A 24,310-nucleotide genomic window follows, 5' to 3' on the forward strand; every position below is an offset into this window, starting at 1 on the left:
AAGCATCAAACTACTCATGGTAAGCAGTTGAATCTCAGACATTCAAATGACAGAGTTAAACTCCCAATAAAAGTACAAACAAGAAAATGCAACTAAGTGCAGAAATTAATAAATAGACTCTCAATATGCAGTGGCAGGAAACTGATATGCAGCCTCTTTAAAAACTAAAAAATTACGGACACCTGGGTCACTCAGCCAGTTAAGCGTCTGACTCTTGGTTTCAGCTCAGGTCATGATCTCGTGGTTCATGGGTTTGAGCCCCATGTTGGCCTCTGTGCTGACAGCACAGAGCCTGTTTGGGATTCTCTCTCTCCGCCCCTCCCCTGTTCTCTCTCTTTCAAATAAACCTTAAAAAAATAAAGAAAAACTTAGAAAAGTCAAAAAAAAAAAAAAAGAGTTATTTTGCACATGCCATTTTCTCAGCTATTTCCTACTTTAAGTTCTTTGGATTTTCATCTGAGAATGAAAAACAATTGTTTCATTCTAACATTTATTTTTTCCATTAAAATGAATTCACTTTTAATTCTTAGAAACTAAATATAAATATATTGTGTTTGTATGCCATGTGTAAAAATATATATTAGGTAAGTATCAAGAAAGTTAACCCATGTTACCATCACTAGGACACAATTAGCACTGTGTGTGACTATATTCAGACATACATAAATATGCCTTTCCAAAATGAGGACTCAACTCATAAATGTGTACCTGGCCTTTTTTTTTTTTTTTAAACTAAAAATATCATAAAAATAAGTATTCTTCAAAGAACAGGATTTTGTAGTTGCATAATATTAAATTTTATGACTATTTATTAACATAACTGTTACCTTATTGAAAGTAGTTTCTTTTGTGCCTTTAAAATAATGCTGGGGTTCGGGGAGAGATTTGTGCTTTTCTATCTCTGAAAAAAAATGCATTTCTAATAACTTTCTTACACAGTTTCTCTGAAATGGCATTACCGAATCACAGATTATAAACACTTTTAGGATTCTTGATATATATTACCCAATTACCCTCAAGAATTTAGTATCCAACTTTCACTCTTATCAGCAACACATAAGAGAGGCCTTTCACCGTTTCTCTGAAAACACTGGATATTATCAATTTTTTGGCAAATTATTTTTTAATGGTAAAATTAAAAGGTCTTATAATGAACCAGAGACTTCGGAGAAAACACTCTAATACTTTACCTTCTTCAGTTGACTTTTTTTAATTCTCTCAACAGGAAGAGGTTTGCCATCATGGAAGTTGGTAAGAATTACTGCAATGGCTGTCAAAGTTTTGCCCTTAAAAAATATTTTAAAAGACAAATGGTCAGATTCTGAAACTCAGTTGGCCATAGAACATTCTAAAACCAATTTAAAAATCAAGTAAGCAAATATTATGTAGTATTCAAGGCCATAGGAACATACTATTGTATTAAATAATTTATGTATTAGTAAAAGTATTTTGTTGATTAGGAAATGCCTTCCCACACTGTATTACTAAGAATAATTAAATGACGTACTCCATAAAATACTATAAGCATCCCTGAGAAATGTCATTCTATTAAGTGATTGCTGTCCTAAGATTTTACATTTAACTCTGAACTAATAAATTTATCATGAAACTACAGCTATTTGCTTGCCATGTAGTTCAGAGCTAATTTAAAATGGTTAGTAATTCCAATATGCACATGATACAATCATTTTATTTCATTTAAAGATAACTGTAATACTTAAAACCTGTAACTTATCAAGCATAAAGGACATGGTGTTTCTTATGCATTTTTCTTAAATAAAAACACATAATCTTTCATTATTTTCCATAGCTGAATTTGTAATTAGCAACACAGACAGAACTCTCTGGCAATTTTAAAACAGTTAAGGCAGCAGTTTTCTAAGTGTAGTCCACAGGCCCTAGGATTTCCCAGAACCCTCTCAGGAGTGTATGTGCAGTCAAATCCATTTTCATAATACTACCAAGACATTATTTGTGTTATATCTTTAGTAATGCCACAAAAGGGAGTTGTGGGTAAAACTGCTGGTGCCTTAGCATGAAACAAAGCCATTGGCACTACATTATACATTGTATTTTTAGCTGCCACATACTCACAGTTTAAAAAAAATGCCAGTTTCATTTTAAGAATGTTCTGTAAGAATATTCTTGATGAAGCAGTACACGTGAATTTTATTAAATCTTGCCTCAAGTACACACCTTTTTAAAATTCTGTATAACAAGATGGGAAATACATATAAATTCTGTTGCACACCAAAATATGAGGATTATCTACAGAAAAATTACTTGTGAGACTGAGGTTACAACCTCAACTAGCCACCATTCACCACCATGCATCATCACTTTTTCATGCTTCATTATTTCTACTTGAAAGAATGACCAATAACCAGTTATTCATGACTGAGTGGTAGACTTTTTCTTGAAAAATGAACAAAGTAAGGCTATCTTTAAGGGCAAATAAACAGATTTGTTGTTAATGGTAAGATCTGAACTTTCAAGCAAAAATTAGAATGTTGGAACACTTATATCTGACACCATGAGCACAGGCAGCTTCCCAAAATATAAATGCCTAATATGATCAGCAGTAATATCAAAGAGTGTAAACTTTTGATCCTATATAATGAAATGCATCAACATCTGGCAGATGTGTGTAACTCAATGAACCAATATTTTCTAAATAAGCAATGCCTGATGTTATAAAATCATGCATGATTAAAATATCCATTCAATGGGCAAGCTAAACCAATGAATTTTAATGGAACACAATACAAAACTATTCTAATACCATTTTTAAATTCTACATTGTAACTACTAACCTTTAATAAACTAATACTTGCTTAATTTCACTGTTGTATCAAAGAATTATAAAAGTTATCTAAAAAGGCTATTAAAATCCTCCTCCTGTTTCCCAACTACATATCTGAATGAGAACTAATCTTCGTTATGTACTTACACCGAAACACCATGTTACAACAGACTGAATGAATAAGCAGTTAGGACAATTCAAAATTCATCTTATTAGACCAAACATTAAAGTGATTTGCAAAAATGTAAAACAATGCCATTCTTATCAAAACTACTTTTGTTTTGGAATAGTCCTTTTTCATTTAAAAATACACTATTTATGTTAACAAGTAATGTATTTATTAACTATTATTTTAAAATAACTTAAATTTTTGTTTTAATGTCTAATACTATAAATATGGATATAACTCACAAAAACAAAAAGCTCCTTGAAATCCTCAAAAATTTTTAAGAGTATTAAAGGTTACTGAGACCAAAAAGTATAAAAACTGCTGGTGTAAGGCATCATAAAGGTATATTTAATACTCTGTATATCACAATACTATGACAGAATACAGTTTCATGTAACATTGTTGTCTTTCCCTTTTTTTAAAGAAAATTCATGAAAGATAATCTACTTGAATTTGAAAAATGAGAAACACATGTTTACCCATTATTGCTAATCAACCAAAAAAACCAAAAGAAAAAAAGTAGCCACATTTTAAGTGAAAAGACTTAGAGAAAACTGTTCCATACTGAAAGTGAAATCTAGTCCCACACTGACACCAACATATTCATATCTCTATCGACTTCAAAATTACTTCTATAAAATCATAATTACAAAATAAAATTAACTCAAGGGGCGCCTGGGTGGCTCAGTCAGTTGGGCAGCCGACTTTGGCTCAGGTCATGATCTCACGGTTGGTGAGTTCGAGCCCCGCGTCGGGCTCTGTGCTGACAGCTCAGAGCCTGGAGCCTGCTTCGGATTCTGTGTCTCCCCTTCTCTCTGCCCCTCCCCTGCTCATGCTCAGTTTCTCTCTATCTCTCAATAATGAATAAACATTAAAAGAAAATTTTTTTTTTTAATAAAATAAAATTAAATTAATTCAAGAAAAAAATAATTACCAAACCCATATCATCAGCTAAAATTCCTCCATGGACATTTTCTGGTCGATCCTTCTCAGAAAAATTTGTTATTGTGTTGTAGTAGAAGTCACTTCGCTGTTCCCAAAACGGTGGAAGGTCTTTACTGTTTTCCCGTGAAACCATCCAAGCTAGAGCTTGTTTTTGATGTGGAAGCAGTGGTGTTTCAACAGCCTATAAACAAAAGGAATGTCTTAAATAGAAATAAAACAAATCATTTTTTTTCCCCCATGCAGATTCTGGAAAACACTTGATCTTGTGCTAAAAACTATATAGATATACAGCATATTTTAAAATTCCAAATAGTTTTAAATAGAAAATATTGGCTCAGTACCTCAGCTGGCTCCATTTCATGAGTTTTATCATCTTCTTTTAAATCTTCAAACAATTTGTCAAATTCTGTTTTAAGCTATAACAAATAATACCAAGAAACATCATGAAACAAATTAAAATAATCTCACTTCAGACTTTTCAAATCATTTAATTAACTAAAAGATTTGAATACCAAAAGGTACCTAAAATATTCTTTGAGTTGCTACACTGTTCACTGAAGCAGTATGAATAGGTGCTTTGGGTATAAAAGGTTAACCATAGGGGTGCCTGGGTGGCTCAGTTGTTGAGCGACTGACTTCGGCTCAGGTCATGATCTCACAAGTTCGTGAGTTTGTGCCCAGCATCAGGTTCTGTGCTGACAGCTCAGAGCCTGGAGCCTACTTCAGATTCTGTGTCTCCCTCTCTCTGCTCCTCCCATGCTCATGCCCTGTCTCTCTCTCTCTCTCTCTCTCTCTCTCTCTCAAAAATAAACAAACATTAAAAAAAAAAATTTTTTTTTTAAGGTAACCGTGTTAGAATCAAAAGAATACAGAAGACAGAAATCTGAGGCTTGTCCCAGTTTTATCACAAACTAACCCATATACAACATTGGGTGAGAGACTTAACCTTTATGGCCCTTTATCTTATTCCTGTAAAATGAAAGGGATAATTTAGATTTAGAGTGTCTCTAAGGTTCCTTCTGCCACTGAAATTCTGTGAGCCTATTAGTTGTATTCAAACAATTTTGGCAGATCCTACCAGGCACATTTGACTTTTTTCATGTCAAAGACATTTCATTTACTATTACTAAAACAAAGAACTTGCTATGTGCTACAAAATATTAAGAGATGATTTCAATCTTACACTAATTTAGCTGGTTCTTTAAACTGATCTAGTCTAGGGGCACTTGGGTCGCTCAGTCAGTTGAGCAGCCAACTTGGGCTCAGGTCACGATCTCACAGATAATGAGTTTGAGCCTCACATCTGGCTTGCTGCTGTCAGTGCATAGGCCACTTTGGATCCTCTGTCCCTCCCCCACTCACGCTCTCTCTCTCAAAAATAAATAAAAACAGTAGCACAGGCTCAAGCCCTACTAATAATGATCAGGTAAAATATGGCAACTGCAATTAGACAAAAAGGCTAACACAGATGGGTAAAAACAAAAAAGATTTGATGTGAATTATAGACTAATCTCCATTGATTTATTTTACATCTTTTTTTCTAAATTAACTCAGCCTAACAGTATCTTAGCTCACAAATTAGACAAAGTAAGAACTATACTAATGCTAAGATTTGGAATTAATTTCTCTTTGCATTTCATTTGCAACCTTATTGAATGAAAAGTTTCAAGCTTCAATTTTTTAAAGTTAATATTTGGACATTAAAAAAATTTCATGTAATACAAAAATATTAAAACATACTAAAACATCCCATGCCTATCTATACAACAACGCATGTGTTTTAAAATATGTATGAATGTGTATGCACTACCTATCATTACTTTCCTTTTACATAAATGTTTTTCATATATATTCTATTTATTCTACAGCATGTTTCATAACTTAATATATCTGAAGATCACAAATACCAGCATATACATATTTATCTTATTCTTTTAAACATCAATCTTCAACATTTAACATTTACTTTTAAGATTATAAAATAAAACAGAAGCATACCTGTTCAGTTGTCATCTGTACTGCAGCATGAACTGGCATACTATAGCTTGGTCCAGCTCTTCCAGAGCCCCAACTAGTTTCTAAACTGAATCCTAAAGCTGCAATTTACAAATGAAAATAATAAAATCACCAAATGAATTATCTTTCAGTAAGTAACTTTTAGAACTTGTATAAGTTGCATTAAAAAAAAAATCAATATATTTCAAAGATTTTTTAAAAACTAAAAGTCATTCAGGGACACCTGGGTGGCTCAGCAGGTTAAGACTCCCGACTTTGGCTCAGGTCACGATCTTAACAGTTTGTGAGTTCGAGCCCCGTGTCAGACTCTGTGCTGACAGCTCAGAGCCTGGAGTCTGCTTCACATACTGTGAATCCCTCTCTCTCTGCCCTTCCCCCATTCACACTCTGTCTCTCTCTCTCAAAAATAAACATTAAAAAAATTTTAAAAAAATAAAAACTAAAAGTCATTTAAAAAATACATTATTAAAATAATTCCACATTATTTGAACAAACTCTTGCCAGATAAATACTTCTACTTCATTCGCTATTGGGAGATTCTTTTTGTCTATAATTTATCAAAGACAATACTTGCAAATTAGGGATTTCCAGATATTATCATTGGGGGAAATTAGAGGAGGGAATATAGGACCTTTTTGTACATATGTGTGCGTGTACACGAACATACATACTCCCTCCTATAAATCTATAATTATTTCAAAATAAAGAGAAAAAAATTCAGGGATTTCCTTAAAAAGATTCCTGAGAAAAGTTACAACTCAGAGCCTTCAACACAAATTGATTAGCCAAACTCCAGAAAAAATGTTTTACAATTCCTGCATCTTATGATATCAAAATAATAGAAGCTTAAACCCTAAACTTACTTTTTGGTGCAGGACCCAATTTAAATCCATGTTTCTTTAACTGATCTAAAACCGCTTTCCTATTTTCTTCTTTTCCCCAAAAAGTCATATGGAGAGGCATGGTAAAAGCATTGTTTGCACCAAAAGGAACGACCCTATTATATTTAAAAGCAGGAAAAAAAAGAGGGAATTAGAACTGTTATTTTCCACTTCCATGAAGAAGAATGTGACTATTAAATATTAGAAGTGTTGCATTTTAATTTTGCAAAGAAGTAAAATAAAGAACTATTTGGGCAAAGTAGAAAGACAGAAAAAGTACAGGGAAAAGGATCAAAAACAACCAGAACAAAAGAGTGGTTTTTAGGAACAGAAAGCCAGAAGAAACGGAGAAGATGGAATAAAGAATAGCCTATAACTGAGATTATAAGACAGGTAAAATAGTATATTTAATTGAGAAGGTGGAGCTTTCACTAAAGGAACCACTATAGGTAGCAACTATTCTGAGAATGGGGACTGAATTGCAAGAATTACATCTGACCCTTGAACAGCATGGGGTTTAGGTACGCTGACCCCCTGGTGCCGTCAAAAATCCACATATAACTTTTGACTCCCCCAAAACAACTAATAGCCTAATGTTGACCAGCAGCTTTACCAACAACACAAATTTTGTAGTTTACAGGAATTACATACTGTGTTCTTAAAGTAAGCTACAGAAAACATTAACAACATAAGGAAAATAAAATACATTCACATTACTATACTGCATTTATTAAAAAAAAATCTACATATAATGGGGCCCAGGCAGGTCAAACCATTTTGTTCAAGGGTCAAATGTTTTTCTGATCAAGGATTCACTAAAAGTTTATTCTCAGTATCTGAAAAATTTAATAAACTGAGATTGGAGAAAACAAGTAAAGTGAGAAGATATTACTGAACATTTATCATCAAACTTCACTTTTTCATATCCTCAATATTCCATACTTCAACTGAGATCACAAACTAAATGCCTAAAAGAGAAAAGATAACCAAGGAGACTGGGAGTTTAAAAAAAAAAAAAAAAGAAGTGGTAGAACTGGGAGAGGCAGTAAGGGCATTACGCAGGGTATTAAAGCAGGAGCTGCTACTCTGTTCCAGTCAACTAATGTCCTGTGAAAATGAAGGTCAGATCTGCCATTTGTCAACAGAAATATTCATAAATAATTTTTACATTAGGGAAGAAGTTACCCTGTATAAAATGTAGGGTATCCAGGTATTTGAATACTGGAAATAAAAGAAAAATTGTAAAACATGTAGGCAAAATGAAATGCACCTACATATGATCACAGGCTACCAGTTTACCACCTCAGGTTTAAACAAACAGTTCCCAATTCCCAAAACTATGCACTAAAAAGCTTGGACAGATGGTGTGGGCTTCCTAATATCTGAGCAAAGTCAATTTTTCTCTGTGGTAATAATTCAATAAGAAAGTGAAAGAACAGTTGTTTCATGGCTAAGGTAGTAGAGGCAGATGAGAAAAGAATTAACATATTAATTGAACACATACTAAAGGCACAGTGACAAAAGATGTCAGGGCAACTATACTGACTCTTAACAAATTCAAAGACTGAAACTTACAATTATTAAAACTAAACTCTGAAAGTACATTACCCTTCAATTTGTGCCAATTTGTTGTCCATGATATAGGCCAAAGCAGCTGCTAGATCTTTCTTTAAATGGCCAACCTGATTTCCATTCACATTGTTTACTTTAACTGCATTCTTATCATAGGGGTTATTGGGTTCCCGTTGTAATGCAACCATTTCATTATTATTAACCTAATGAAATAATCAACAGATAATATTATAAATAATAAACATACAATAGGAGCTTTCTTCATCAAACTTTATCTGGGATTTCCATTCATTTTTTACTGCTTACCAAATAACACTTCATATAAGAAATATGTATTTTCTTGGATTCACATTTGTAATAGTAATATAAAAAGCATATTTTATGATTCTTTTACAGCATTTTTTTAACTTACATTCACTGGGAAGTTAACAAATCCTTGATATCTGAAAGATACAATCAAAACTAAATAAAAGATTCACACTATCTAAAATTTTCAACATCATAACTTCTGGAAACAGGTAATCTTTATGGAGTGCTTATTACATACCATTATTCTAAGAACATAACAGAGATTTGACTTTTTAAATCCTCACAACACTACTGGTAGATACTGTTATTACACCCAATTTTACAGATGAAGACTAAAGCATAGAAAAGTTAAGTAACTTGCCCAAAGTCACAAAGCTAGTAGTATAGCAGAGCTAGAATTTAAATCCAGGAAGGCTGGTTCCTAAGTCTGATTTCTCCAGAATCTAAAAGGGGGAAAGATATTAATTATAAGTCAGAATGGATCTGAATAAGAAAATATATCCAACCTTCAACTCATGCCATTTCTGATTTCACTTGACTAAAAGTTGGCTGAAGATAACATCATTGAAAATGGAAGAGTAAGGACTTTTCAAAATTCTTGCATAAAAGCAATGAAAAAACTGACAGAAATGGTCAGAATCAACTTTTCCAGACATCTGGAAACCAGCCAAAATATTGGAGAAACCCTGGGCAGGGGTGTTAATTCAAGAAAAACAACTGATGGACACCTGGGTGGCTCAGTTGGTTAAGCATCCGACTTCGGCTCAAGTCATAATCTCCTAGTTTGTGAGTTCGAGCTTTATGTCGGGCTCTGTGTTGACAGCTCAGAGCCTGAAGCCTGTTTCAGATTCTCTCTCTCTCTCTCTCTCTCTCTCTCTGCCCCCCCCCACTCAGTCTCTGTCTCTCTCAAAAATAAATATTTTAAAAAATTAAAAAAAAAACAAAAAACAAGGAAGAAAAACAGCTGAACATTAGTGCCCTAGTTCCATCTCCAGCTTTCAGCTGCATGATAGCCTTTAAAAATAACAATCTTCTGGGGGTGCCTGGGTGGCTCAGCCAGTTGAATGCTTGACTCTTGATTTCAGCTCAGGTCATGATCTCATCATGGCTCATGGGGTACAGCCCCTCCGGCTTTGCGCTGACAACACGGAGCCTGCTAGGGATTCTCTTTTTGCCCCCATCCCAGATCAAAATAAACAAACATTAAAAAAAAATAATAACCTATGAAAATTCTTGGTGTAGTCTAGCAGTCACTAGAGGGAGTATAATGGAACAGAATCTTTCAAAGATTCATTCCCGAAGAACTGTCATTATTTGACCTGTATCAAGGTGCTCCAGAAGATCCCCACCTGCAAAGTGATTTCTCTTTGATCTCTCAGCTCATCCACCACAAAAAACCTCCCTTGGGTGAATGTTGGTCAAAAACAATTTTACAGGCAGTGGATAACAAGTGGAGTAAACAATACAATAACCAAAAGGATTAAAAGGAAAGCTGAGGACTAAGATGTTCATAGGGGTTTTGAAAAGCTCCAATACATTCCTGGGAATGTAGAAGGCCATATGCAAGCATGGGGCTATATACATGCATAGGGCTGTACATATGATCAGGAAAAGACCTGAGAAGACCCTGAGCTCTCACCTCTGGATAAACTTGAGGTTCTGAACAACCAGGACATGAAGGTTAAGGCAGAGTTGTCAACTGCTTGGCTGAGTGCTTAAGGAGTGCCCCAAATGCAAACAGACCCTCCTTACTAAATACTGATTGATGTACAGACCCTCTCTTACTAAAGACTGACAGATGTACTGGCTCTGGTATAATCATAAGCTGACCATTAAGCTAACCATGCAAAGACATCAGTAGATTATACAGGGTTAATTCAGAAAAGTCACTAAACAAGCAACAATTACCAAAATCAGCAACAACAAACAACTCTGGAGATGAAGAATCTAATTTTTACAGCTGCCACATTATTTTAAATGTCCACTTTAAAAAAAAAATTTTTTTTAACATTTATTTATTTTTGAGAGACAGAGAGAGACAGAGCATGAACGGGGGAGGGGCAAAGAGAGAGAAGGAGACACAGAATCCGAAGCAGGCTGCAGGCTCTGAGCAAGCTGTCAGCACAGAGCCTGATGCGGGGCTCAAACCCACAAACTGGGAGATCATGACCTGAGCAAAAGTCGGATGCTCAACCAACTGAGCCACCCAGGCGCCCTTAAATGTCCACTTTTCAACAACAAAAAAATGAGACATGCAAAGAAATGAAAAGGTATGGTTTACTCATAGGAAAAAAGCTACCAACTATCCCTAAGAAAGCACAGGTGTTTGCCCTAACTAGAAAAAACATTTTAATTTTAAGTATGTTCAAAAACCTAAAGAAAACCATGTACTAAAGGAGAAAGCACAATAAATAAGTAGGTCTCACCAAGTAGAATTTCTGTTGTCAAGAGTATAACAAAGTAAAAAAATTCACTAGAGAGGCTCAACAGCAGATATGAGGAGGCAGAAGAGCCAATGAAGTTCAAGACAGGTCAGTTACATTATTGAGTCTGAGGAACAGTTACAGAGTCTGAGGAATAGAAAGAAAAAAGAATGAAGAAATATGAACAGGCCTCAGAGACCTGTGGGACAACAGCAACCCTATCTGACATTCACGTACTGAGTCTCAGAAGAGAAGAAAAGGGGAAGAAATAATAGCCAAAAACTCCCCCAAATATGACAAAAAACATTAATCTATACATCTTAGAAGTGCAACAAACTCCAAATAAACTAACCTCAAAGAGATGCAAACCCAGACACATCATAATCAAGCTGTGGAAAAAAAATCTTGAAAGCAACAAGAGGTACAATTCATTTATAAGGGATCCTCAGTAAGATTAACATCAGAAAGCAGAGGCCAAAAGACAGTGGAATAACTTTTCAAAGTGCTTCAAAAACTTCAGCCAAGATTTCTATATTGGATAAAACTATCCTTCAAAAGTACAGGAGAAATTAAAACATTCCAGTTAGGGGTGCCTGGGTGGCTCAGTAGGTTAAGCATCAGACTCTTGGTTTTGGTTCAGGTCATGATCTCATGGTTTGTGAGTTCAAGCCCTGTATCAGACTCTGCACTGACAGTGTGGAGCATGCTTGGGATTCTCTCTCTCCCTCTCCCTCAAAATAAATAAAATAAATAAAATAAATATTTAAAATAAATAAGTAAAATATAATACATACAAATCAAAATGTTGGAGACTATAAAAACAAAGAAAACATGGTCCAAGCACCAAGACAAGAAAGGACATATTAAAAAAAAATTAAAATAACAAAAAGAATTACAACTAATCATAACAATACTTTCAGGATAGGAAAGAAATAATCTACTTTATTATAAAATACTTTGATGTGTCTAGATATAAAAACTTTAACCATAAACTTCCCAAAAACACTTAAAAAGTTAAAAATTAGCAATGCCAACGTTATATATCAAAACTTAAATGATACAGTCAATGCAGTACTTTGAAGAATGTTTAAAAGACTGAAATGTATTAAACTGCTACAAGTTCAAATCAAATATCTAAAAATAAAACGAAAATAGGAAACAGAATATAAAACGAATGAACAAAGAAAAATAATAACCAGAAAAAAAAAATCCAAGAAAGTTTGCTTGAAAACATGAAACATATAAATCTCTATCGAGGCTAATCAATAAAAACTAGACACAAATATATGGGGTGCCTTGGTGGCTCAGTCAGTTGAGCGTCCAACTCTTGATTTCAGCTCAGGTAATGATCCCAGGGTCATGGGATCAAGCCCTTCCTCGGGCTCCACCCCAAGCATGGAACCTGCTTAAGCTTCTCTTTCTCTGCCCTTCTCTCTCTCTCTCTGCCCTTATCTCTCCCTCTCTCTCACTCCCCCCCACCCCGTCCCTCTCCCTCATTTGGGCTCTCTCTCTTTTTTTTTTTTTTTTAATTTTTTTTTTTCAACGTTTATTTATTTTTGGGACAGAGAGAGACAGAGCATGAACGGGGGAGGGGCAGAGAGAGAGGGAGACACAGAATCGGAAACAGGCTCCAGGCTCTGAGCCATCAGCCCAGAGCCCGACGCGGGGCTCGAGCTCACGGACCGTGAGATCGTGACCTGGCTGAAGTCGGACGCTTAACCGACTGCACCACCCAGGCGCCCCTGGGCTCTCTCTCTTAAAAACAAAACAAAAAAACAAGACACAAATATAGAACACAAAGAATAAAGACCTGTATATAACCATAAACACAGTTAAAATATTTTCAAGTATAAATGTTACTAATACTCTGTAGCAATACATTTGGAAATTTAAAGAAAATAGATGCTTTTCTTTAAAAATATAAGTTGCCCGGGGTGCCTGGGTGGCGCAGTCGGTTAAGCGTCTGACTTCAGCCAGGTCACGATCTCGCGGTCCGTGAGTTCAAGCCCCGCGTCACGCTCTGGGCTGATGGCTCAGAGCCTGGAGCCTGTTTCCGATTCTGTGTCTCCCTCTCTCTCTGCCCCTCCCCCGTTCATGCTCTGTCTCTCTCTGTCCCAAAAATAAATAAACGTTGAAAAAAAAATTTTTTTTAAAAATATAAGTTGCCAAAATTGACTCAATAAGTATTTGAATCATGCGCAGTTTGAATGAAGCTAGAATTAAAAGGTACACACTCTTTGATTTAATGCATATAAAGTTCCAGAACAGGCTAAATTAATCAATAACAACAAACTTAGATTGTAGTTGTTTGTACAGGTACAGCAGAAATGACTGCAGCAAGACACAAGAGAACTTTCAGGGATGATAGAAATAATCTATACCTTGACTGGAATGGTGATTATCACATATATGTATTTGTCAAAACTATTAGAATAATATACTTAAAAATGTGTGCATTTTCTCATGTAAACCACCTGTCAATAGAGCTGGAAAAAAGTTGAAAATAGTAAGTATGAACAGATAAATACCTCAATTTTTATAATAATACATTTTCATAATAATGATTAACTCCAAAATGTCCATCAATAAGGAAATTTAAGGTACCATATAGACTTGTATTGATGTGAAAAGATATTCCTAATATTCTACCAAGAGAAAGAAGGGTAATCACTGTAATGGGCATATTATGATCTCATTTTTTAAATATATAACGTGATTTCAATTTACATGCATATGCTCACAAAGTGTAGAAAAATAAAATCAGTAAGTTATGGTCCAGGATGGTAGACTACAAGAAGATTTAAGATTTAGTGCTTTTTCTTTTAGCCATTTTAAAATAATGAATATGTATTACCTATAAAATACATTTTGAAAAATTAAAAAAGCAATGATTACTTTTAATGAGCTTACCACATTTACATTAGCTTACCAGTGTCATAGAAATTATTCTAAGATCAACAAATAGTGAATGTTCTAAGATCAGAAACAACCATAATCTAGCATTTCACAATGGCTTAAAATAATTTAGGAAACAATCTAAGTTTTGAAAAAAACACAAATTAGAAATAGGAAAGCTCAGAGATGGATATGAGAACTAAAGAAGAGATGGACATGATAAGAATTGACTTCAGGAAAAAATCAGAAATGAAAAACTATTTCAGAATTTAAAACTAAAGAAGAACACAAAAGTCCACAGACTTTATGGAAAACATGGTAAGGGAAATAAAGGACGAAAAATTAAAAAGTGAAAAAAATATGAAAGTATTTCAGAGGAAGAAATAACCACATACACAGGCATACATATATGCATAAGAGATCTAATACATACAGAGTAGAATGGAGTCCCTAAAGGACAAAGCAAGTATTTAAAACTGTAATTAAAGAAAATTTTTGTGAAATAGAAGAAAATGAAGTTACAGAGCAATCATAAGACATACCTTAATAAAACTACTAGGCTTCAAGCTTATGAAAAATGCCCTTTAGTCATCAAGGCAAAAATTTCCAATTCACTTATATATGGGAGAAAAATCATGCTGGTATCAGAATTCTCACCAGCAACATTTATGCAACATCAAATTATCATGGAGAGAACATATGGGTCAAGGACTTTATATTCAGCCAAAAGCGCTCTTTAAGTATAAATATCACAATTACAAACATACAAAAATTCAGGAAATCTTGTTCTTCCCTAAGGAATCTTCTAGATAACACATTTCAGACAATTACAAAATAATCTAAGAAGCTGCAATATAAAGAAAATACAGGAGAATTAAACACTAGACAAATCCATATCATGAAATTCTTTCCCAAAGAATTTCCTAAGAATATGCTTCAGACAACCAAAAAATTATTTGAGAAGCTTTGACATAAGAAAAATATGAGGGAATAGAAGAACTGACAAATGCAGAACCTTGCATAGCACAAAAAAATGTAAAATAAAAAAATTAAAAAAAAGCAACCCACAAAACAAATGTAGTTTCTGCAACAAATCAATGACATGAAGAAAAGGAACATAACCACCAAAGGTAATGTATGAACTTTCTTTGATACCAATTTTTAAAAAATGACCTATAAAAAGACATTTTTAAACAATCAAGAAAACAGATTACGGATTAGTTGCTGGATGTAATAAGAAATTATTTTGTTAAGTATGAAAATGACAAGAGAAGTCTCAACTTTTTTAGAGATACATTCTGAATTATATGGATGTAAACTAATACAATAGAGATTTTTAGGACTAAAGGATAAAAGAAAAAGTGATGAAACAAATGTGCAAAAAATTTGTTAACTGCTGAATCTGGATCACAGGTATGTGGTTTACTACATTATTCTACTTTCACACGTTTAAACCATTTCCTAAGAAGTTAAAAAATAGAACTAGAGACATATCATCCAAATAGCACAGAAACATACTACATAACCATAACAAAGAAAATTACTGACCAGAGAAAGTCCTATATACTACCTCTCTCTCTCTCTCTCTCTCTCTCTCACACACACACACACACACACACACTCTCACACATACACATACACACACACACTGCAAACAGAGACAAAGACAGACAGACGTAGGGAGAAAAACTGGGAGACAGTCTTACTACAGAAAGGAAAAAAAAAAGGACCTAAAAACAGATAATTCCCTTATCTAGTAGGAATTAATCTTCCTAAATTAAAAATATTAGAGTACAGAAACATCCTGAGGGACACAAGAGAAGGCAAGGAACTGACTTGGAAGTCACTTTGCAAATGTACCTAGTATCTGTACTTCCTGAACAAATCATCTTATCTTCTTAAGCTTCAGTTCCTCAGTTATAGAGAGGGGCTAATAGGGGCACCTGGCTGGCTCAACCGGTTGAGCGTCCAGCTCTTGATTTCAGGCTCAGGTTATGATCCTAGAGTCATGGGATCAAGCGCCCAGTGGAGCCTGGTAAAGATTCTCTCTTCTCTCTCTCTCTCCCTCCGCCCCTCTCTCCCACTCGCGCCCTCTCTCTAAAAATTAAAAAAAAAAGGGGGGGGGGATAATAGATGTCCTATCTGCCACAATCATTGCAGCCATCAAATGAGACCATTTAGGAAAAAGTGTTTTGTATATTATAAACAGGATACAAGTGCCCAAAAAAAGGAAAAAAAAATTAGTCATTAGGTTATTTGTTATCTCTTGTTCAGATACACTCTAATTACTTAAAATAAGTATTAATTATAAAACCACCTTCCAATTCTTATCTTCTAGATATTATCTTCTAACTATATTTCATCTTAATATCTAATGTTATACTCACTACTCCTGTGTAATAGCGTAGTCCAACTACATGACCTCTCAAAGTTCCAAATAAAACTGAATCTAGCTCTTCATCACTAGTTAGGAAATCGTCTGGAGGTATAATATCTTGGAATTCAAAACGGGGAAAGAAAGTTGGATATGAGAGGCGTGGAAAATTTCCATGGGCTCCGTATTGGACAGTCTGCAAGTACTTCCAAACAGGATCTCTATTTAAAAAAGCACAGAAAAACGATACAATATTTAATCAAGTATTTCCCAAAGACGATATTATATTTTTGGCCATTTGTTTTCTCATTTCAACATGTTAAATCTTTAGTGGGAATTGCCGCATATTGATAGTTTCTCTGGGTAAAGCAGGGTGTGGAGTGGGGAAGGTTTCCAAGAACCCTACCTGTTCAGTGGTGCCTCTTCTACCCACCAAGTACTCAAAATGAAAACTCCAACAAGGGTTTGCAAATCTCCTTCCTAGTGAAGATCATCTATTTAAATTGCGATGTGATGTCTGTAACTCTAATTACATACCAAATTTCAACAGAAATTGAACTAGAAAAGGCTTGCAAATATAGAACTATTATTATACGTGAAGCTATTTATATCGTTACAGATATATCGAGCATCCACTATCTTCTCTCCAAACAGAACCCTTGTTTTATTCAGGCACCCAAATCACGCCATCACGGGAAGCTGAACTCAAGCTTCCCACTCCGTTGGTTTAAGGGTATCCTCAAACCCCTCATGGATAACTGTTTCAGGAACAGGCGTGTAAACCAATCTGAAAAATGGAAAATAAGAGGAAGCCGGCTGAGGCGCTTCCAGGAAGTTTCCACTCTTCCAAGAACAGATGGAAGCTATTTCCCCGCGTTTTCCTTTTACGCCGTACATTAATCTTCTGGCTCCACTGAAAATACATATTTCCATGCCTAAGAATGCACATAAACTGTGAGGTACTGGGGGACAAGGGCTCTCTTAATCGGCCCTTTATTTCGAGCACATCGCCTAGCGCACAGTGGGCATCTAACGGGTGTTTGCTCAATCAAGGTCCGGGCTAAAGAGCGGAGCTTTGAACCCCAGGACCACCACAGCCCTTAAGAGAGATTTCCCCAAGGCCCTGGCATGAGGCTCGCCAGAGGAGCCTCCCCTCTCCAGCCAAGACTATGCATTTATTTCTCCCGCGGCGATACGAGCAGGACGAATACAAGCTGCACTGGGAACGCGAAGGGAGCTCGAAGGGAACGCGGGGAAGGTCAGGTTCATTTGGGGACGCCGACAGGCCGTTACCCCCTACGCCCCACCCCCTCCGCCCCCTTCACCTCTTGAACATCCAGGACATGGCGCTGAGCGGGTGACGAGCGGAACGCCTGGGCGCCCCAAATCGCTCTCGAGCCGCCTCGATACGCCTCCCTACAGGCCCCACAGCCGAGAAGCCCAAGGCAGATTCCGAGCGCCTGAGGAAAAGCGCACGACTGGAAGACGCGAGGCTAGTCAAACGTCGACGCCGTCGCCTTCTAGCAACAATCTGAGAGACCAGCGACGCTTCGTGACTGACATTGGCAAAGTCCAATCGCGAGGAAGGGGCCTAGGAAAATGAACCAATCAGAGCACAGAAAGGAGGGCAACTCCGCCCCACGCAGGGATTCAAAGACTGTAGGGGGTCCCGGCTGCAGGGGCGGTTCCATCCGGGTTCTTCCCCGCCCCCAAGGCGGGCGCGCGGGAAAGCCACGCGGCCTTTGGAGCTCGCGTGGCGTGTTGGTGGTGTCTGCGTTTTGTTTGATCCCTTGGTTCAAACACAGGGAGACGACTCTTTTTTCCACTGTTTGCCCCGGGCCTCACGTCTCAGGCCTTACCTCATCCTGCCTCTAATTTCCTCATTTGATGTGACCTGTAACGGGGTCTTCTAAATAAGCCCCGAGATTTTCCGAGCTCTGGAGATAGCAAAGAGTTACTTTCCTTCACTTCCTGTGTGTGTTCACTTCCAACACACCCTGAGTGTTTTGCCCTCAAACTATTCATTTGAAGTGTCGCTAGCCAATCTGAGCATACGGAGTTCAGGAGAACCTCCTGCATTTTTTTTCTTTTTTTAGGGAAAATTGTCATTTCTAGCAGATTAAAGGCATACAGTGATTGATAGCATAACTTTGTTGGTGATTGCTGGGAGTGGTGAGGGGGACCAGCTTCACCTGAAGCACGTCGCTGCCCAGGTGCGTAGTGGGAAGAAGCCTATTTTCCTTGGGGAACTGTAGGAGGAACTGCGCTCCACGATTGGCTTTTGTGAACGAGTCTGAGGACAGTCAGAGGAGAACTGGATTTGGGGTGGGTTGGCCAGGGGGCCCGGCTGCAACTGCGGGGCTGGCAAGGCTGGGCTCTGCACCTTGGGAGCCTAGAAGAGGCTAATTCAGCCGGCCTTTTAACTGGTGCGGGAGCTGCACCAGAGTAGGAAGCTGATAGTGACTTTGAACTGCACTTAAGGGTCCAGAAGTTTAATAAGAGAATTGCAGGATCAGAGGAAATGTATTTGTGAATAGGAGCGATGTTGACATTTGCCCTTCATAGAGTAGTCCATTTTACTCTTCCAACAGCAGACGATGAGGGGTATTCAATGAGTTTTTCAAGAGCCATTTGTTCGTTTTCCTAAACTATCACCTGTAAGCATGAACCAGCAGTGGAAACAGAAATGTAATTTGCAGCAACTTTAAGAATCTTAATTTCCAAAAGTCTTGCTATGATACAAAAACTTCCAAGTTTATGTCATAACTAACAGGCTCGGGAAGACTATATATGATGTGTTTTTGCTTGTTTGCTTTGTTCACCAATATGGAGATAGTGGCAAAGTTCAATAGAAGAGGAGAATTTTCAGGAATGACATATGAGAGTTTATAGAGTAAATCTCTTAACTGTATCTTAGGGAAAGGGCATGAATCCCATCCATCAACCTAGGCCAAGCATGACAAAGGGAGGGATGATAGCTCAATAATTTCTGAGATCCCATTAAAAAAGGAAGCTATGTTTTAAAATTTTCCAGATTGTAGCCTCAAGGTTCTGCAGATCTTGGAGTCTTAAGAGATGAGAAATGTGCCAAGGCAATAAAGGAATAAAGGCTAATAAAGGGGCTCTGTTAAAGGGCTCAATGGCAGCCTTTCAAAATCTTACGACAGTCCCCAGTGACTCTCCAGCTCTGTGAAGGCTGGAGGACTTCACTAGGTCATAGTTCTAGCCAACAGAAGCAGGAGGCTGGTGCCTAAAGATGAGGTGGGACAAGTTATATCAGTAGTCGATGCCTGCTGAAGGTGAATGGAACCCAAACATAAGCCCCCTAAAGAGTAACAGAATGGGGACTGAATCTGAAACCTGTATTTAATTGACTTCAAATCTTAACATGCCCAAACTACTTGGAAGTGACTAAGTTACCTCCCATTAGGCAAACTGAAGGTGTAAGACAAATTAAATTCAATAAAAAAATACAAAGCATTATCTCTCCAAATGGAGTCCGTGATTGAATTAATACATACTACTACACATCCATATACACATACCTCAGTGAATTTATACCTAGGTATTTATAGCAGATACCTCTAGATGGTTGAATTAGGGGATTTTCATTTTCTTTTTTATAATATGCATGTAAAATGTTCTCTGTATTGAAAATGTATTGCCCTTTTGCCATAAGAAAATTATAAAAGATATAAACTAAATTGTATTAAAGAAATTATGAAGTATTTCAACTTTGTTTTTGTTACTTACAGAAAAGTTGCAAAATTACTACAAAAAGTTCCCTCATACCTCTTACCCCATTTGTTTTAACGATATACATAATCACAGTACAATTTTCTTTGTTGTTGTTGTTGTTGTTGTTTTTATTTTTCAATATATGAAGTTTATTGTCAAATTGGTTTCCATACAACACCCAGTGCTCATCCCAAAGTACAATTTTCAAAATCAAGAAATTAACACTGATACAATACTATTTCTGAACTTTTTTTTTTTTAATACAGAATACAGAGGAAAGGATCAAAGATAAAATCTTTTGTGGCTTATTTACAACAGAATTTTCTCAGACTTAATCAGGACCCCAACAGATATTGGGGCAGATTTCTGTGTACATCAGCTGGCAGGGCAGAGGAAGTAATATAAAATGCCAAATAAAAATCTTCAATAATATAATGAATATCAAGTGCCTGCCTTGAAATAAGCACTCAATAAATGCTCTGTCGTTACTATTATTGAAATAGAATTATTATCTAATGAGTCTCTAGCATTTAACAAGAAATATAGTTGATTGAAGCTTATTTCCTGGTGCTCAACAGCTGGATTATTCCTAAATACCAGAATAACACTGTTTCCAGAAGCCAGTCATTTTTCCAGGTGTGTGTCCTTGATCGGACTGAATTGTTTCATCAAGAACCAGGAGACACTCTGATCTCAACTCCCATTCTGAGAAATCTGTGGTGTTCCAGATTACAGAAGGCTTTCTCAGGAGATAATTGTTTCCTCCTCCTTCAGGCCTTGACTAATGCTCCTACTCAGCAGAAGACCAGAATTGCTGAAGAATCAGGCCTGTCTGGGATCTTAACTTCAGGAAAGCACAACTCTGGGCCATGGAATTATTTAGGGTTCTTGTCATGGCCATGGTGAAAATTCTTATTTTAATGAATACTGCAAGGATTGGTGAAAATTTTTCTGCCTCCTTTATGGCTGGAAAATTAAAAAAACAAAACCTCAACTCTAAATACACTTTAGATATTATGAAAAATACTTTTTTAATGTGGGAAACTATATAGTATTAGCAAATCAGTTTTTAGTCATCATTACAATTCACCAAACCGCTGCATCCTACAACCATACATAGGCTAATCCAAAATTAAGGTTAACTTGCCATCGTTTAGAAAGTTAAAAAAACCTGCAAAATGTCAAACACATTTCTCAGATTTGAAGAAAAAAAGAGCATTTGAATACATATTTGGAGGAATTTAATCTCCTGAACTAATAGAATTAGAAATTCCAAGAGACTCAAGTTCATAAACAGATGAAACTTTAGGATGAGAATATATTAATATCATGCTTGAACTGCTAACTTTGTAATATTTACAAATGAAATTTCCATTTCTCAAATATTTTTAGAAGGTGTTGGGTCAAAGAGATTAAAGTCAGATGTACCCCCATACTAAGTCAACACAGATGGCTGTAAATATTCAGAAAATTGAGCTTATCAGGAAACAACAGTTGGCTACATTATAAATTTGTGAAAAAAAAAGATAATTAAGAGGACAAGACACATTTTTACCCGTAACATTAATACAGATTTTTTTTTCTTGAAACAATGCGAAACAAAGCTAGCCTGGTGTTCTAAGATGTGCTTTTTTAGATACTCTGGTAAGAGAGAAATCACTATAACCTTGTTTAAAATTACCCTTTATTTGAAAGAAAATTTTGAATTTAGGAAAGAAGTGGCAAACATATTTTAAAAAATATTGACTGTCATAAATTGTTTATTAGGTTAAGAATTTTAATTTACTTACATTAGCAGTAACAGTGGAGCTGGAGGGTACTGCGTCTTCTCCAAGCTGCCTCATGTGGAACTTGTGACCCTTTCCAAGGCCACGCCTCTTGGGGCCTACAGGTCAATTCTTGAATCTCCCTGTGCTTGAGAGCTAGTTTGCTGATCCAGTGAGTGTCGGGATTTCTTCTGACAGCTTTATGTAATGGATCAATGGGGATAACCTCAACGAATTCGTACATGGGATCTTCACCAATCCAGTAAAAATTCAGGACTCTCAGAGCCCCATGGTGGCATCCAGCTTATTCCTAGGCAAGAGTGAAGACTTGGGGCAAACTTTAGCTGGTTAACACCATGATGGACAGGCTTGCCACAGGTTGCACCTTTAGGAACTGGGCATTTGTAGTCACCACAGTGCACGTGAATCCGATACATGACATAACCTTGCTTGGCGTTGTATCCCAGTCTGGGGGCTTTAGCATGCCGGGCTGAATGGGGTACCCTGTAGAGTGCAGAGTAACTGGCAGTACTGAGAATAAAGCGCATTACATCAGACTGTGTCTTTCTCCATAGCTCCAGGATGTACGTGTAAGCGCCCATCTTGGTTGACCTTTGAGTGAAATGGCTGCTGCCAGATGGAAAGAAAAAGAGCTTTCTCCCACAATCCCTTTTGGGCACCTCTTAATTTTTTTTTCTAAGTACTAAATAGAGTAGTTCTCAATGTTTTACCCCAAGAATCCCGTTATTATTGAAAGATCACCTAAAATTTAGTTTATTCAGGTTTTTAATCAAGAGTTTTTAATTAGCTTTTAACAAACTTGAAATCATGTATTTTCAGGAAAAATACTTTTGAAAAGCTTTTTTAAACCTATACATTTTTATTTGAGGAGGTATGTTTAATTTTTTTTATACCAAAAATAGGTGGATAAATATTATTAACTTTGCCAGGGGTTCCTGGCCTCAGGCTGGGAATTACAGAGGTCTATGTGCCAGACACTTGTATATACACATACAAAAGTGAATAGTACATGGTTATTAAGAATAAAAGATAAGTTGTGATGGACAATGGGTGTTATATGTAAGTGATTAATCACTGAATTCTACTCCTGAAAACAAATTGCACTGTATGTTAACTAAAATTTAAATTTAAAAAAATAACTGGAAAAAAAGATAATTAATATATAGTCTCTAACTATACAAAAGAAAATAATGCATGTCTTACATGGGGTTATAAAGCAGAAAGGCACACCCAATGAGATACAAATCACTAAACTGCAAGGGAGATTAACAAAGTGGGGTAATAGAGATAAAAAAAATACTGGGCTCTGGAAACTAGGGAAAGGAAGCTTCACGGACGAGGAAGCAGCTAAACTAGAGGGGAATGACGATTTCAATGAGTGTGTTGCAAAGGAGTCTTTAAAACTGGAGGAAAAAAAGCACCAAGTCAGAGAAGCAGGCCATTTAAAATATGATGGAGTGCTTATTTTGGGTAAAAGAATGTTTAATGAGACTATAAAACAGAAATGAAAATGTCATCCAACTAAACCCAGAAAGAATGCAGTTCTATATTTCTCAATATCAACTTAATGTAGAATTTGGGCTGGACTACAGAAATAACAAGAGAGTAAATGTTTTCCCAAACACTAAGACTTGACATGATTTTGTTGATGTTAATTAGCCAAGGGATTGTCCTGCTGTCCACCACCCACCGCAAGAGTCCCTTGCAATCAATGCCACACTTAGCAAGAATCTTCCTTAATGGATATTGTCTCTGCCCAAAACAAACTACAGACCTTCCTCAACTTATTATGGGGTTATTTCCTGATAAGCCTATCCTATGTTGAGAATATCTTAAGTTGAAAATGCATTTAATACACTTAACCTACAGAGCACCATCACTTAGCTTGGCCTACCTTAAAAGTGCTCAGATTTGTTAGCCTACAGTGGGGCAGAATCCTCTAACACAAGCTTATTTTATAATAAAGTGTGGATTATCTCATGTAATTTATTGAATACTGCATTGTAAGTGAAAAACAGAATAGTTCTAAGTTTATCAGTTGATTGTCCCTGGGATCACATGGTTGACTGGGATGCTGCCTAGCATCATGACAGTATCGCAATGCCTATCAGTAGCCCAGAAAAAGATCCAAATTCAAAATATGAAGTGCAGTTGCTACTGAATGTAATCGCTTCTGCACCACAGTAAAAAAAAAAAAAAAAAAAAAAAATCATCAAGTCAAACGATTGTGATCGCCTGTAAAACAAAAACAGTATGAAACAAAACAAACACAAATCCAAAACAAAACTAAGAGACCATCACAGCAAGCTTTGAGCCCGCATAGCTGACCTGTGCCCCAACATATTTCCTCTCCTACTCCCTCCACATTAAACACCACGCAAACAGTAAAATAAAAGTC

General features: G+C 36.3%; 1 protein-coding gene and 1 pseudogene across 6 annotated transcripts in view; both read right to left on the reverse strand.

The window, feature by feature from the left end:
- Positions 1 to 17,920, reverse strand: part of HLTF (helicase like transcription factor) — a 51,921-nt gene extending 34,001 nt beyond the window's left edge. For all 6 annotated transcript variants that reach the window (XM_040480445.1, XM_040480443.1, XM_040480444.1 and 3 more), the window contains exons 1-8: positions 17,713 to 17,920; positions 16,401 to 16,608; positions 8,423 to 8,589; positions 6,797 to 6,930; positions 5,916 to 6,013; positions 4,259 to 4,333; positions 3,907 to 4,098; positions 1,191 to 1,286 (exon numbers count right to left, since the gene is read on the reverse strand). In XM_040480445.1, the coding sequence (XP_040336379.1) occupies positions 1,191 to 1,286; positions 3,907 to 4,098; positions 4,259 to 4,333; positions 5,916 to 6,013; positions 6,797 to 6,930; positions 8,423 to 8,589; positions 16,401 to 16,608; positions 17,713 to 17,732 (990 nt within the window). In that variant the 5' untranslated portion in view covers positions 17,733 to 17,920. The remainder of the gene's footprint in view (positions 1 to 1,190; positions 1,287 to 3,906; positions 4,099 to 4,258; positions 4,334 to 5,915; positions 6,014 to 6,796; positions 6,931 to 8,422; positions 8,590 to 16,400; positions 16,609 to 17,712) is intronic.
- Positions 17,921 to 20,366: 2,446 nt separating this feature from the next.
- LOC121033810 (60S ribosomal protein L15-like) lies at positions 20,367 to 22,930 on the reverse strand (annotated as a pseudogene).
- Between the last annotated feature and the right edge of the window lie 1,380 nt (positions 22,931 to 24,310).

This window comes from Herpailurus yagouaroundi, unplaced genomic scaffold, assembly GCF_014898765.1.
Source record: "Herpailurus yagouaroundi ecotype Mexico unplaced genomic scaffold, PumYag 159, whole genome shotgun sequence".
NCBI classification, from domain to species: Eukaryota; Metazoa; Chordata; class Mammalia; order Carnivora; family Felidae; genus Herpailurus; species Herpailurus yagouaroundi.